Here is a 15659-nt window from a genome sequence, read left to right as displayed (position 1 = left end):
TGGCTAACTGACTACTAGCTAGTAGCTAGTTATCTGGCTAGCTTCTGATTGGGGTTACGGTTCTAAAGTATAAAAAATAGCAGATCCGTACCACATTGGGTGAGGCGGGTTGCAGGAATGTATATTCAGTTCCTAGATGGAAAGTGAAATTAAAATGTATACGAAAAATACGAGGACTATTTACGCGGGACAAGACGGGACACGACAAACACACGTCCGACTGCTACGCCATCTTGGATTTTCACTATTGCACTCCACACTGCCCTTTCCCACCTGGACAAAATGAACACCAATGTGAGAATACTGTTCATTGACTACAGCTCAGTGTTCAACACCATAGTGCCCTCAAAGCTCATCACTTTGCTCAGGGCCCTGGGACTAAACACCTCCCTCTGCAACTGGATCCTGGACTTCCTGACGGGCCTCCCCCAGGTGGTAAGGGTAAGTAACAACACATCCGCCACGCTGATCCTCAAAACGGGGGCCCCTCAGGGGTGCGTGCTCAGTCCCCTCCTGTACTCCCTGTTCACTCATGACTGCACGGCCAGGCATGACTCCAACACCGTCATTACGTTTGCTGAAAGCACAACAGTGGTAGGCCTGATCACCGACAATGATGAGACAGCCTATAGGCAGGAGGTCAGAGGCCTGGCCATGTGGTGCCAGGACAACAACCTCTCCCTCAATGTGATCAAGACAAAGGAGATGATTGTGGACTAAAGGTAAAGGAGGACCGACTACAACCCCATTCTCATCGACGAGGCTGTAGTGGAGGAGGTTGAGAGCTTCAAGTTCCTTGGTTTCCACATCACCAACAAACTATCATGGTCCAAGCACACCAAGACAGTTGTGAAAAGGCCACAATAAAACCTATTCCCCCTCAGGAGACTGAAAAGATTTGGCATGGGTCCTCGGATCTTCAAACGTTTCTACAGCTGCACCATCGAGAGCATCTTGACTGGTTGCATCACTGCCTGGTATGGCAACTGCTCTGCCTCCAACCGCAATGCACTACAGAGGGTAGTGCGTATGGCCCAGTACATGACTGGGGCCAAGCTTCCTGCCATCCAGGACCTCTATACTAGGCAGTGTCAGAGGAAGGCCCTAAAAATTGTCAAAGACTCCGGCCACCCTAGTCATAGACTGTTCTCTCTGCTATCGCACGGCAAGCGGTACCGGAGCGCCGAGTCTATGTCCAAAATGCTTCTTAACAGCTTATCAAATGGCTACCCAGACTAGTTGCATTGCCCCCCTCCCCCTCTTTTACGCTGCTGCTACTCTCTGTTTATTATCTATGCATAGTCACTTTAACTCTACCTACATGTATATATTACCTCAACTAAATGGTGCCCCCGCACATTGACTCTGTACCGGAATCCCCTGTATATAGCCTCGCTATTGTTATTTTACTGCTGCTGTTTAGTTTTTTTTTCTTTTCGTTTTTTACTTATCTGTTTTTTACTTAACACTTATTTTCTTAAAATTGGGCTTGTAAGTAAGCATTTCACAGTAAGGTCTACACCTGTATTATTCGGCGCATGTGACGAATAACATTTTTTTGATTAAATATATTTTTTGTGTTTCTGTTTTTTTAAGGAAGGAGATTCTTAAGGACGTATCATTCACTGTGCAGCCAGGCCATACTGTTGCATTGGTAAGATTGGATTCGAAGCTTCCGAGCATTACCCAGAGCTTACGCACACTTGAGCAGTGTTTGATTTCTCTGTCAGTCATGTGATGGTTTGTGTCTCGACCATGTGTAGTACAGATGTTTCTTGCTTCTCAACAGTTTGTGTGTTTGTTGACATCCCTAGGTTGGCCAGTCAGGGTGCGGTAAGAGCACCCTCCTTCGCCTGCTCTTCCGTTTTTATGACGTCCAGGGAGGATGCATCCGCATCGATGGCCAGGACATCTCTAAGGTGAGTAATTTGCCCAGTTGCACAAAAATAGTTCCCAGACAAACTGCTTTGTTAGCAGGTGCTGTATATAACATTAGGTTTGTTATATGTTGGTGGTCTACTGGTTCAGTTATACAGTATAGTTAATATGATACACCTGGGTCGTGTTCATTAGGCACCAAATTAAGAAAAAACGATTATCAGGACGTTTGAAAACGTTTTTCCGTTGCGTGTCCTAATGAGCTTGACCTTGTATTAATATAGTGTATTCCTCTTGGTATCTGGGCGCAGGTGAAGCAGGTGTCTCTGCGTGCCCACATTGGCGTGGTGCCCCAGGACACGGTCCTCTTCAATGACAACATCCGCGACAACATACGCTACGGACGCATCTCCGCCAGCGACCACGAAGTGGAGGAGGCGGCCATCGCCGCAGACATTCACGAGAAGATCCAGACGTTCCCAGAAGGTACGGAAATACCACGGTCTCTTTTGCTGGTTTCCCGGACACCGATTAAGCCTTGTCCTAGACTGAAAAACTATTTCAGTGGAGATTCTCTATTGAGTCCAGGACTAGGCTTAATCTGTGCCTGGAAACCAGAACTGTATGTTGCCATTATATTTCTGTCTGTAGTTAACCTGAAGATGGCTTATGGGTGTCAATAATGTTGTTTTAAGGGTTTGTATTTACTAACCACATTTGCAGAATAATTTTGACATCTAAATCTCCTCAAACAAGTGGGGAGATTTGCGGCGTTCCCACAGTAGCTGCCAGGTGCGTTGTTATTGTATGAGGTGAGTGACGTTTGTGTCTGTTTTCTGTCTGTCCCCCTCCCAGGATACGACACCCAGGTGGGCGAGAGGGGTCTGAAGCTGAGCGGGGGGGAGAAGCAGAGGGTGGCTATCGCCCGGACCATCCTCAAGGCCCCTCAGATCATCCTGCTGGATGAGGTAAACTTTCAGGAAGGGCCACCAGGAGGGTCAATGACCGTGTTCAAATAGGTGCCCCGAGACAATGATCTTGGGTCATTTGCATTTTTTAAATTCTTTTTTGGCTAAGTTTAGGATTGGGGAGGGAAAGCTGGTCCTAGATCTTTACCTAGGGGAAACGTCACCCCAGTACGTTCAAATACTTTAAAAACACACACTTCCTCCCTCCTCTCCTTGAAGTTATCGCTGAGCTTACTTGGTACAACGGTCACAAATTGATAGGTGAACACAATGGCTCTATCTCTTAGCTTTCACCAGTCCAGTCCAGTCCAGCCATGTCAGATTTTTCTTCAAGGATGAGAGGAAGCAAGGATGCATTCTTATCGTATTTGATGAGGGCTAATTTTTGCCCCCACACCACTGATCCTCCTGTCATATTGTGTTACAGTGGATTAATACAAGTTCACTGAACTTGAATATTTTAGTCATGTTACTTATCTCATAAAGCTTTCCCTCTGCACAGGCCACATCTGCTCTAGACACACAGACGGAGCGCAACATTCAGGCGTCGCTCACCAAAGTGTGCTCCAATCGGACCACCATCGTCGTGGCTCACAGGTAAGGGATGGGTCTCAGGTGGACAAAAATGCATGTATAGAGGGAACCCATACATTAGGATCAGTGGAGGCTGCTGAAGGGAGGATGGCTCATAATAATGGCTGGAACGCAGCGAATGGAATGCCGTCAAACACATGGAAACCATGTGTTTTGATGTATTGGATACTATTCCACTCCAGCCATTAACACAAACCCGTCCTCCCCAATTAAGGTGCAACCAACCTCCTGTGATTAGGACACACACATTTCTCCCCTCTAATGCTGAGTTTGTATGGTTTGGATCAGTCTGGTCTGTCGTCTGATTATGAATTGTCTGTCTTCAGGTTGTCGACCATCATCGGTGCCGACCAGATTCTTGTTCTAAGTGACGGTCAGATAGCAGAACGAGGACGGTGAGGGAATGGTTGAAAGAGTGATTGTTCTATTGCTGCACACTCCACAAGCCTATTCCAATCAAAATATTGTTTTATGCTCTTCAAGAAACAAACACCTAAAGAATGTATGTAAATGCCTAGAATGGGACAGGCCAATGTTTATGATGCTTCTCACACTATAGTCCTATTCTCAAAATCCTATAGTGCCCATGTGGGAACATCTTGGCGATGATGTTAATAGTGATTGTGTGTCCCCATTGTAACTACATATTCTCCACTTTCTCCCTCCCAGGCATGATGAGCTGCTGGCTAAGGGAGGGTTGTACTGTGACATGTGGATGAAGCAGCAACATGCCCAGGACTCGGACTCAGCCTCTGACACAGAAGCCAAAGACAGGAAGTCTGAGAAACTACAGCCCCCATCAGTCACTGCAGGCCACAGGAGCCACTGAGGATAGAGTGAGAGGTCAAGGATAAGTAGACATTGTGAGGAGACGGAGGAGGAGGAGGGACACAGGGAGAGGATTAGATACCTCAAACGGCTGTTTTGTCTGCACTTTTTTAGGGTATCTGTCCATCAAGGTTCATTCTGTTATGAGTGAAGTTAAGCACATTTATTGGGTATTTAATGTTTGATCATTCAATCAAAATGTTTGTGCCATGGATGCCTCAGGCCAGTTGTTTTTAAGTGTATTCAGGATCGTGTTCATTAGGTTAATTAACAGAAAATGTAAAATTAGTGTTTCTTATAGGACAAGCCCAGGAAGTCCCTCCTTATTGCAGTCTGTTTTGATCTGTTTTGTGCGTAATTCATCTCATTTTCCCCACCCCAATATTTTTTAATTGCTTGTCAAATGCTCGTTAACGTGTCGGAAAAGATACTAGAACGAGTAGCAGAAGCAGGGCGGTAGCTCCCTCCCACACACACTCTTTCTGCATGTTACGGGCAAGTCAAGGGGCCAAATGTCCCCTCCCCTTCAAAAATGTGAAAGATGCGAACACCTGCAAAATCCCGATTTCTCCAAATGAACAGTGGCAAAACATCTGTACACCAGAAACAAATTTCCTTGCTGTTGTCACATCCCACAGTCTGTTGACATACACTACGATACCAGTTCTGTTACGTGCGTCTGTCCACGAGAGATTAGTCCGTAATGAACACGACCAGGACTCAATATAATTTGTCCTCTTGCTGTCTGAAGTCGGTTGACTGCAGCCGTCCAGAGAAGTGGCAGCAAATCCAAAGTAGACTAATCCCTACCCTTAAGCGCAGGAATAGGCAGTTTGGCACAGTGTCTCACAACACTTTGAATTGTTGACTAATGTTTAGTGGTTGACAAATGTTTTATTTACAGCATCTAGAGATTTTTACTATACCCACTTTAAGCTTATTTTGTTAGCTATTATACAAGCAATAGACTTACATAATACTTTATAGACTAATGAAAAGATTCAGACTGATTTAAATGTTTAACAAAGAAATCAGTTGTACTCTAATTGTTTTTTTTTAAAGTACAAAGGTATGTGATCGAGAACTTCAACTTTAACATTTTAATTTGGTTATTAGTAAAACAGATATTTAGTCTGTGTTTGGTCTGTTTCACATCCAAGCTGCATTAATTTTACCCCAATCTGACTCAGGTATTATCATGTACAGTCTAGGTGTTGACTGATGCATGCCAAATTATCCTGGTTGTAACTTTTATTTGTCACCAATGGTGAACAATAAGAAGTACTGGCAGAAAATTTAAGAAAACAGAATCGATAGAATTGATTACATTTCCAGCGGAAAAGCAAACCTTTCTCTATGAATGAACTCTCAAGGCTGTCTGTGCTGCTACCTATTTTGATTAAAGAACTACTGTCAGTGTATCTTTATTTTAATGGAAGAAATTAGTCTGTATTTGAATTTGTTAATATCTATGCCTTGCATTCCCAAGGCAGTGTGGAGTTTGTCAATATCTGTTGATAATAATCACACTCCAGTACGTATTGTCAAATTCTGTTTCATTTATTTTTTACAAAGGGCCATAAGGGAAGGTCTAGCCATTTAGCTGAACTTTAGTTATTTGAGAGAATGGGGACTTTACAATACCGTTCAAAAGTTTGGGGTCACTTAGAAATGTCCTTGTTTTTTAAAGAAAAGCTTATTTTTTATGTCCATTAAAATAACATCAAATTGATCAGAAATCAAATTGATCAGAAATACAGTTAATGTTGGAAATGACTATTGTCGCTGGAAACGGCAGATTTTTTTTTAAATGGAATATCTACATAGGCGTACAGAGGCCCATTATCAGTAACCACCACTCATGTGTTCCAATGGCATGTTATGTTAGCTAATCCAAGTTTATCATTTTATAAGGCTAATTGGTCATTAGAAAACCATTTTGCAATCATGTTAGCACAGCTGAAAACTGTTGTCCTGATTTAAAGAAGCAATACAACTGGCCTTCTTTAGACTAGTTGGGTATCTGGAGCATCAGCATTTGTGGGTTTGATTACAGGCTCAAAATGGCCAGAAACAATTAACTTTCTTCTGAAACTCGTCAGTCTATTCTTGTTCTAAGAAATGAAGGCTATTCCATGCGAGAAATTGCCAAGAAACTGAAGATCTCGTACAACGCTGTGTACTACTCCCTTCAGAACAGCGCAAACTGGCTCTAACCAAAATTAAAAAGAGTGGGAGGCCCCGGTGCACAACTGAGCAAGAGGACAAGTACATTAGAGTGTCTAGTTCGAGAAACAGACAGCTCACAAGTCCTCAACTGGCAGCTTCATGTAATAGTACCCGCAAAACCCCAGTCTCAACGTCAACAGTGAAGAGGCGACTCCGGAATGCTGGCCTTCTTGGCAACGTGTCATTGGAACACAGGAGTGATGGTTGCTGATAATGGGCCTCTGTACGACTATGTAGATATTCAACAAAAAATCTACCATTTCCAGCGACAATAGTCATTTACAACATTAACAATGTCTACACTGTGTTTCTGATCAAGTTGATGTAATTTTAATGGACAAAAAAATGGTTTTTCTTTCAAAAACAAGGACATTTCTAAGTGACCCCAAACTTTTGAACGGTAGTGTATATCTACGTAAAGTCCTTAGGGTTACGGGTTTGGGGTTGAATCGGAATTGGAAACTGTCTGCATTAATCAAGTGAAAACTGACATACTTAACAGCCATATAGTGCACGGCGGACTTTACATCATGAAACGTTGTCAGACTGTGAAATACTTAGATGAATCCCAATGCATTTGAGCATTTGTGACTGCAGAAGTAATAACAAAGAGCTAGAGTGGTTCTGCTAGCAAATCATTGCTCTACCACTACTGTCAATAATTTGTAGGTGTACAATGTGCACAAATTATTGCAGTCAAATGACTTACATTAATGCACCATGAGTTTGAAATGTTCTGTACCAATGAGTGACATTGACACCACAGGAGGTTGGTGGCACCCTAACTGGGGAGAACGGGCTTGTAATGGCTGGAGCGGAATCAGTGGAATGGTATCAAATACATCAAACTATTGGTTTCCGTGTGTTTGATGCCACTGCATTTGTGCCGTTCCAGCCATTCTTTTTGCGCAGGCCTCCCCTCAGCAGCCTCCACTGATTGACACAGAGAAAAATGTGTTTGTTTTTTCTTTCTATTTATATGTTAATAAAGGGTATAATTAAAGGTGTATAATGACGAAGTGGGCTCTGTTTTTACTAATTTACCATATTGCTAGCTTTATATTATTAGACAACATTTTGAAGCCATACAGTAACTTGCATAACTGTTCCCTCCCTCCCTTCATCTCAGCTGTTGATTGGTTTCTAAGCAAGCTTGTCAGCCATTACAACAGAGGTTACTCTGTTCTCTTTCTAGCATTTGGCTAATGTTGGATAGACAGCATGGATTTCAGCTAATTGTTTAGTGAACGAACATTTCAATTTTCTGACTTGGAGACCTGAAAGTAGCTGTGCAGCGACACTCCCCATCCAACCTGACAGTGCTTGAGAGGATCTGCAGAGAAGAATGGGATAAACTCCCCAAATACAGGTGTGCCAAGCTTGTAAGCGTCATACCCAAGAAGACTCAAGGCTGTAATCGCTGCCAAAGGTTCTTCAACAAAGTACTGTGTAAAGGGTCTGAAGACTTATGTAAATGTGATATTTCAGGGTTTTTTCTCGAAAAAACTGTTTTTGCTTTGTCATTATGTGGTATTGTGTGTAGATTGGGTAAAAAAATGATTTAATCAATTTTAGAATAAGGCTGTAACATAAGAAAATGTGGAAAAAGTCAAGGGGTCTGAATACTTTCTGCATAAACTGTATATGAAAAGTGCTACTGGCTATTCCAGATATGTAAATTAAATGTGCTACTGAATCAAGAAACAGGCCCATGATGCAATCATTGTTCACATCAGCATTTTCAATCTGTGATCTTTTAATTAACCTATCAGTGACCTTTCCACAGATCTGCTCTCTCCGCTCTGACATGTCAGGCCCTCAGCATTTCAGAGAAAACATTTTTTATTTATTTTACTTTATTTAACCTTTATTTAACTAGGCAAGTCAGTTAAGAACAAATTCTTATTTACAATGATGGCCTACCCTATCCAAACCCTAATCCGGACGAAGCTGAGCCAATTGTACGCAGCCCTATGGGACTCCCAATCACGGCCGGTGGGAAACATCCTGGAATATAACTAGGGTCTGTAGTGACACCTCTAGCACTGAGATACAGTGCCCGAGTAGATATTGTGCTCAACATCACAGGGTTCCCAGTATTGCAATATCGAGACATAATTGTGATGAAGCTGAGGAGATAATATGAGAACATATGAAACGGTGTACATGTTATCAAAAGGTCCACTCAAGGTCAGAGCAACTTCACTGTGTTATTTGATTGATGCCCAATTAGCTGAGGTCATCTTGCAGGCCTTAAAGAGGGGTTTATTATTAAAGGAATGAACAAACTTTGACTTTTATTTATTTGAAGAAGCACAAGCATTCAGCAGAAAACAACATGAGACCCTTCATACCACGAAAAACAAACCACCTAGAAAACACTCAACCTTTTCTAGCAAGTGACCATTGGGCTTAAAAAATGTCAGATTGACCAAGTTTGTAGGTGCAAACGTTTTTGTTACATTTATAATGTATCGCTCTCACGTGTGTACTTCTGTCCATTAACAACCAATGATGTGCTACCTTTTTGTAGCATTTCTGACAATGCTAACATCTTTTCAACCGAATCACAAATTCTCAAATCAGACCAAAGCACTTCGGTTGGTAGATAGATGCTGGCGCAGAAACAGCATCTAGCTAGCTAACACCAGTGTTTGGTTTTCACAAGACATAATGGGTCACAGCTCATCCAAAAAGTTGACTCAAGTTTGCCAAAAAGCACCTGGAAGCACCTGGATGATCATCAAGAGTCTTGGAAGAATGTTCTATGGACAGATGAGTCAAACGTATAACTTTTTGGACGACATGGGTCCCATTATGCCTGGCGAAAACCAAACACTGCATTCCACAGTAAGAACCTTATACCAACGGTCAAGAATGGGGGAGGTATTGTGATGGTTTGGGGATGCTTTGCTGCCTCAGGACCTGGACGACTTGCCTTAGAGGGAACCATTAATTCTGTTCTCTATCAGAATTCTACAGGAGAATGTCAGGCGATCCGTCTGTGAGCTGAAGTTGAGGCGCAGCTGGGTCATGCAGCAAGACAATGATCCAAAACTCATAAAGTTGATATGAAAATAGCTAAAAAGCAACAAATTTGAAGTTTTGGAACAGCCTAGTCAAAGTCCAGACCCAATCCCAATTGAGATGTTGTGGCAAGACTTGAAAATAAAAACTTAAAAACCCACAAATATCGCTAAGTTAAAGCATTTCTTCATGGAAGAGTGGGCCAAAATTCCTCCACAGCATTGTGAGAGACTGATCAACAACTACAGGAAGTGTTTGGTTGGAGTCATTGCAGCTAAAGGTGACACAACCAGTTAGTACAGTGGGGAGAACAAGTATTGGATACACTGCCGATTTTGCAGGTTTTCCTACTTACAAAGCATGTAGAGGTCTGTAATTTTTATCATAGGTACACTTCAACTGTGAGAGACTGAATCTAAAACAAAATCCAGAAAATCACATTGTATGATTTTTAAGTAATTGATTTGCATTTTATTGCATGACATAAGGTTTTGATACATCAGAAAAGCAGAACTTAATATTTGGTACAGAAACCTTTGTTTGCAATTACAGAGATCATACGTTTCCTGTAGTTCTTGACCAGGTTTGCAGCAGGGATTTTAGCCCACTCCTCCATACAGACCTTCTCCAGATCCTTCAGGTTTCGGGGCTGTCGCTGGGCAATACGGACTTTCAGCTCCCTCCAAAGATTTTCTATTGGGTTCAGGTCTGGAGACTGGCTAGGCCACTCCAGGACCTTGAGATGCTTCTTACGGAGCCACTCCTTAGTTTCCCTGGCTGTGTGTTTCAGGTCGTTGTCATGCTGGAAGACCCAGCCACGACCCATCTTCAATGCTCTTACTGAGGGAAGGAGGTTGTTGGCCAAGATCTCGCGATACATGGCCCCATCCATCCTCCCCTCAATACGGTGCAGTCGTCCTTCCTTGCAGAAAAGCATCCCCAGAGAATGATGTTTCCACCTCCATGCTTCACGGTTGGGATGGTGTTCTTGGGGTTGTACTCATCCTTCTTTTTCCTCCAAACACGGCGAGTGGAGTTTAGACCAAAAAGCTCTATTTTTGTCTCATCAGACCACATGACCTTCTCCCATTCCTCCTCTGGATCATCCAGATGGTCATTGGCAAACTTCAGACGGGCCTGGACATGCGCTGGCTTGAGCAGGGGGACCTTGCGTGCGCTGCAGGATTTCAATCCATGACGGCGTAGTGTGTTACTAATGTTTTTTTTTGAGACTGTGGTCCCAGCTCTCTTCAGGTCATTGACCAGGTCCTGCCGTGTAGTTCTGGGCTGATCCCTCACCTTCCTCATGATCATTGATGCACCACGAGGTGAGATCTTGCATGGAGCCCCAGACCGAGGGTGATTGACCGTCATCTTGAACTTCTTCAATTTTCTAATAATTGCGCCAACAGTTGTTGCCTTCTCACCAAGCTGCTTGCCTATTGTCCTATAGCCCATCCCAGCCTTGTGCAGGTCTAAAATTTTATCCCTGATGTCCTTACACAGCTCTCTGGACTTGGCCATTGTGGAGAGGTTGGAGTCGGTTTGATTGAGTGTGTGGACAGGTGTCTTTTATAAAGGTAACGAGTTCAAACAGGTGCAGTTAATACAGGTAATGAGTGGAGAACAGGAGGGCTTCTTTTTTTTCTTTTCTTTTTTTTAAAATAAATTTTATCCCCTTTTCTCCCCAATTTTCGTGGTATCCAATCGCTAGTAATTACTATCTTGTCTCATCGCTACAACTCCCGTACGGGCTCGGGAGAGACGAAGGTCGAAAGCTATGCGTCCTCTGAAGCACAACCCAACCAAGCCGCACTGCTTCTTTAACACAGCGCGCCTCCAACCCGGAAGCCAGCCGCACCAATGTGTCGGAGGAAACACCGTGCACCTGGCCCCCCTTGGTTAGCGCGCACTGCGCCCAGCCCGCCACAGGAGTCGCTGGAGCGCGATGAGACAAGGAAATCCCTACCGGCCAAACCCTCCCTAACCCGGACAACGCTGGCCCAATTGTGCGTCGCCCCACGGACCTCCCGGTCGCGGCCGGCTGCGACAGAGCCTGGTGGCGAACCCAGAGACTCTGGTGGCGCAGTTAGCACTGCGATGCAGTGCCCTAGACCACTGCGCCACCCGGGAGGCCTGGAACAGGAGGGCTTCTTAAAGAAAAACTAACAGGTCTGTGAGAGCTGGATTTCTTACTGGTTGGTAGGTGATCAAATACTTATGCCATGCAATAAAATGCAAATGAATTACTTAAAAATCATACAATGTGATTTTCTGCATTTTTGTTTTAGATTCCGTCTCTCACAGTTGAAGTGTACCTATGATAAAAATTACAGACCTCTACATGCTTTGTAAGTAGGAATCCAAAATTAAATCTAGAATTGGCTTCCTATTTCGTAACAAAGCCTCCTTCACTCATGCTGCCAAACATATCCTCGTAAAACTGACTATCCTACCGATCCTTGACTTTGGAAATGTCATTTACAAAATAGCCCCCAACACTACTCAGCAAACTAGATGCAGTCTATCACAGTGCCATCCGTTTTGTCACCAAAGCCCCATATACTACCCACCACTGCGACCTGTATGCTCTCGTTGGCTGGCCCTCACTACATATCCGTCGTCAAACCCACTGGCTCCAGGTCATCTATAAGTCTTTGCTAGGTTAAGCACCGCCTTATTTCAGCTCACTGATCACCATAGCAACACCCACCTGTAGCACGTGCTCCAGCAGGTATATTGCACTGGTCATCCCAAATGCCAACACTTCCTTTGGTCGTCTTTCCTTCCAGTTCTCTGCTGCCAATGACTGGAACAAATTGCAAAAATCTCTGAAGCTGGAGTCTTATACCTCCCTCTCTAACTATAGGCATAAACTGTCAGAGCAGCTTACCGATCACTGTACCTGTGCACAGCCAATGTGTAAATAGCACACACAACTACCTCATCCCCATATTGTTATTTGTTTTGCTCTTTTGCACCCCAGTATCTCTACTTGCACATCATCATCTGCACATCACATCACTCCAGTGTTAATGATAAATTGTAATTATTTCGCCACTATGGCTTATTTATTGCCTTTACCTCCCTAATCTTACTACATTTGCACACACTGTATATAGATTGTTCTATTGTGTTATTGACTGTACTTTTGTTTATCCCTTGTGTAGCTCTGTGTTGTTTTTGTCGCACTGCTTTGCTTTATCTTGTAAATGAGAACTTGTTCTCAACTGGCCTACCTGGTTAAATAAAGGTGAAATAATTATTTTGAATAAATACCTCCCCGGCAGATCTACAAATCTCTATTGCACTCCACACTGCCCTCTCCCACCTGGACAAAAGGAACACCTATGTGAGACTAATGTTCATTGACTACAGCTCAGCGTTCAATACCACAGTGCCCTCCAAGCTCATCACTAAGGTAAGCACCCTGGGACTGAACACCTCCTTCTGCAACTAGATCCTGGACATCCTGACGGGCCTCCCCCAGGTGGTGAGTGTAGGCAACAACACATCTGCCATGCTGAACCTCAACACTGGTGCCCCTCAGGGGTGCGGCTTAGTTCCTTAATGTACGTCTTGTTCCCCCACGACTGCGTGGCCAAGTACAACTCCGACACCATCATTAAGAGTGCTGATGACACTACGGTGGTAGGCCTGATCACTGATGACAATGAGACCGCTGAAAGGGAGGAGGTCAGAGACCTGGCAGTGTAGTGCCAGGACAACAACTTCTCCCTCAACATCAGCAAGACAAAGGAGCTGATCGTGGACTACAGGACACGGAGGGCCGAGGATGCCCCATTCACATCGAACGGGCTGTAGTGGAGCAGGTCGAGAGCTTCAAGTTCCTCAGTGTCCACATCACTATCATGGTCCATACACACCAAATCAGTCTTGAACAGGGCACGACAACGCCTCTTCCCCCACAGGAGGCTGAAAAGATTTGGCATGGGCCCTCAGATCCTCAAGAGGATATTATACAGTTGCACCATTGAGAGCATCTTGAATGGCTGCATCACCGCTTGGTATGGCAACTGCTTGGCATCCGACCATAAGGTGCTACAGAGGGTAATGCGCACGGCCCAGGACATCACTGGGGCTGAGCTCCCTTCCATCCAGGTCCTCTATACCAGGCGGTGTCAGAGGAAGGCCCAAAAAATATGCTAATTCTCCAGACACCCAAGTCCAAGACTGTTCTCTCTGTTACCGCACAGTAAGCAGTACCGATGCACCAAGTCTAGAACCAACAAGACCCTGAACAGCTTCTACTCCCAAGCCATAAGGCTGCTACATAGTTAGTTAAATAGTTAACCAAATAGCCACCCGGATTATCTGCATTGACCCTTTTCTGCATTGACCCCATTTACCCTATTTGTCTCATTACATATGCTGCTGCTACTGTTTATTATCAGTCCTGTTGACTAATCACTCATTCCTAGTTATACATACAGATCTATTTTAATTAACTCGTACCCCTGCACATCAACTCTGTACTGGTACCCTGTGTATATAGCCAAGTTATCGCTACACATTGTTGATTTATTATTAGTTTTATTATTACGTTTTATTACTTTTCTATTATTTCTCTATTTTCTTTCTCTCTGCATTGTTGGGAGGGGCCGTAAGTAAACATTTCACTGTTTTTCTGCACCTGTTGTTTACAAGGCATATGACAAATACAATTTGATTTGTAATGCATTGAAATTTCTACTCCTCATTTTGGACTTGCAGGAATGAACAAATGTATTTTCTTATCCATCGTAATCTTCTGTAGCTAAGATGTTGGTATACTGACTGACTGTATACTGTAGGCCTATTCCTCTCTGTAGACTATGATGATACCCAGCGTTCAGCTGGCATTTTGATGTGAGGTATGATGTCTTTGTATATACCGTCATCTACTGGTCATATATGAGATTCGTAACATTCGTTTTGAACATGCTTGTGAAGCAGGGGGCTCTAGGACCCGGTTCAGGCATTGTTTTGTAGGAAAGTGTCGATTGTCGAGTCATGGATTACTTCGCTCCTGAATGCCGCAAGAAGAATAAGGACAATTTACAAGTGGATACAACAAAATGACCATTATTGTTTTTTTTTACTTTTAATATCTCTTCGCGTAAAACGGGTAATTTGTTGGGAGCTTCAACTCACTAAATCGCTTTCCAGCACCAGCTTGTCTTGAGAAGGTGAGTGTTGTAATAACAGCAACAGATCTAAACTAGCTAATTTAGCTAACGTTAGCTATCTTGATAGGTCAGACTGAAAAACGCACAAACGGTAGCTAGAGAAAAATTACTACTGTAAATCTGACGTTCTGTCGTCACAGTCACATTGTTTAAATACTCCCTGTCTGTCAAAGAGCTGGACACCAAGAAAAACAGGCTAAACAATGCCACAGGGGAATATGCATCTTGATTCTTATGATGATATCTGTAGTGCTCAAGAAATGATTCCATAAGAGCAACATAACTGTTTTGTAAAACATAATCTGAAGCGTTTGTTTAAAGTTCCATATCACATGACAACAAAAACAATGGACTAATAGGGGTTAATAGTTTTTTGGGGGGTTGATAATAAAGTGCAGTTGTTCTTTCATTAAAAGATAAGTCATGTACATCCAAATTAATAATTGTATTAGTTGAAATTACAATGTGCACAGTGACCTCTCTCTGAACTGGAGCTTGTGAGGGCTTGTTCCAACATGCCAAGCTACTCCATGGTACATGTGTCGGCACACCACTGTAACCTAATTCTAGTGTGATATTTTGAATGAATATCAGTTGATGAAATGTGATGTGTTTTGGTGTCTTAAGTGCCTTGACTGAATCAGAATTGGTCCACTGCCCACCCCAGATGACACTATGTGGTGTGGATTCGCCTGTTCATTGTGTGGACTAACTTCACTTTTGATCGTTGCTGGGGGAGTTATGAATGGAAGAAGTTAAACTAGTTGAATGTCATCATGAATAGCAGTTTAGGATAGGATATAAATAAGGTCCAGTGCAAATTCAAAAATACTATTTGGAAAGCTGATTTCATGCAGTCTGCTGTATGATTTCCTTTGCCTAACCTGCCTTTTTTAAATATCTTAACATACATGCGGACCAGGTTTATGATCTTGAGCCCTATGTG

General features: G+C 43.3%; 2 protein-coding genes across 3 annotated transcripts in view; both read left to right on the top strand.

The window, feature by feature from the left end:
- The window catches only part of LOC129859495 (ATP-binding cassette sub-family B member 6-like), a 33672-nt gene extending 26156 nt beyond the window's left edge, over positions 1-7516 (top strand). Inside the window, exons 14-20 of the mRNA XM_055929346.1 lie at positions 1597-1654; positions 1815-1919; positions 2190-2364; positions 2734-2846; positions 3349-3443; positions 3767-3835; positions 4110-7516. Of these exons, the coding sequence (XP_055785321.1) occupies positions 1597-1654; positions 1815-1919; positions 2190-2364; positions 2734-2846; positions 3349-3443; positions 3767-3835; positions 4110-4269 (775 nt within the window). The 3' untranslated portion in view covers positions 4270-7516. The remainder of the gene's footprint in view (positions 1-1596; positions 1655-1814; positions 1920-2189; positions 2365-2733; positions 2847-3348; positions 3444-3766; positions 3836-4109) is intronic.
- A 6983-nt stretch (positions 7517-14499) lies between these two features.
- Positions 14500-15659, top strand: part of LOC129859493 (ATP-binding cassette sub-family B member 6-like) — a 50329-nt gene continuing 49169 nt past the window's right edge. For both annotated transcript variants that reach the window (XM_055929342.1, XM_055929341.1), the window contains exon 1: positions 14500-14713. The gene's annotated coding sequence lies outside the window, so the exon portion shown is untranslated. The remainder of the gene's footprint in view (positions 14714-15659) is intronic.

Source organism: Salvelinus fontinalis, chromosome 7 (genome assembly GCF_029448725.1).
Source record: "Salvelinus fontinalis isolate EN_2023a chromosome 7, ASM2944872v1, whole genome shotgun sequence".
Taxonomy (NCBI): domain Eukaryota; kingdom Metazoa; phylum Chordata; class Actinopteri; order Salmoniformes; family Salmonidae; genus Salvelinus; species Salvelinus fontinalis.
The sequence above is the reverse complement of the archived record's forward strand: the minus strand, read 5'-3'. Positions and strand labels throughout refer to the sequence as shown.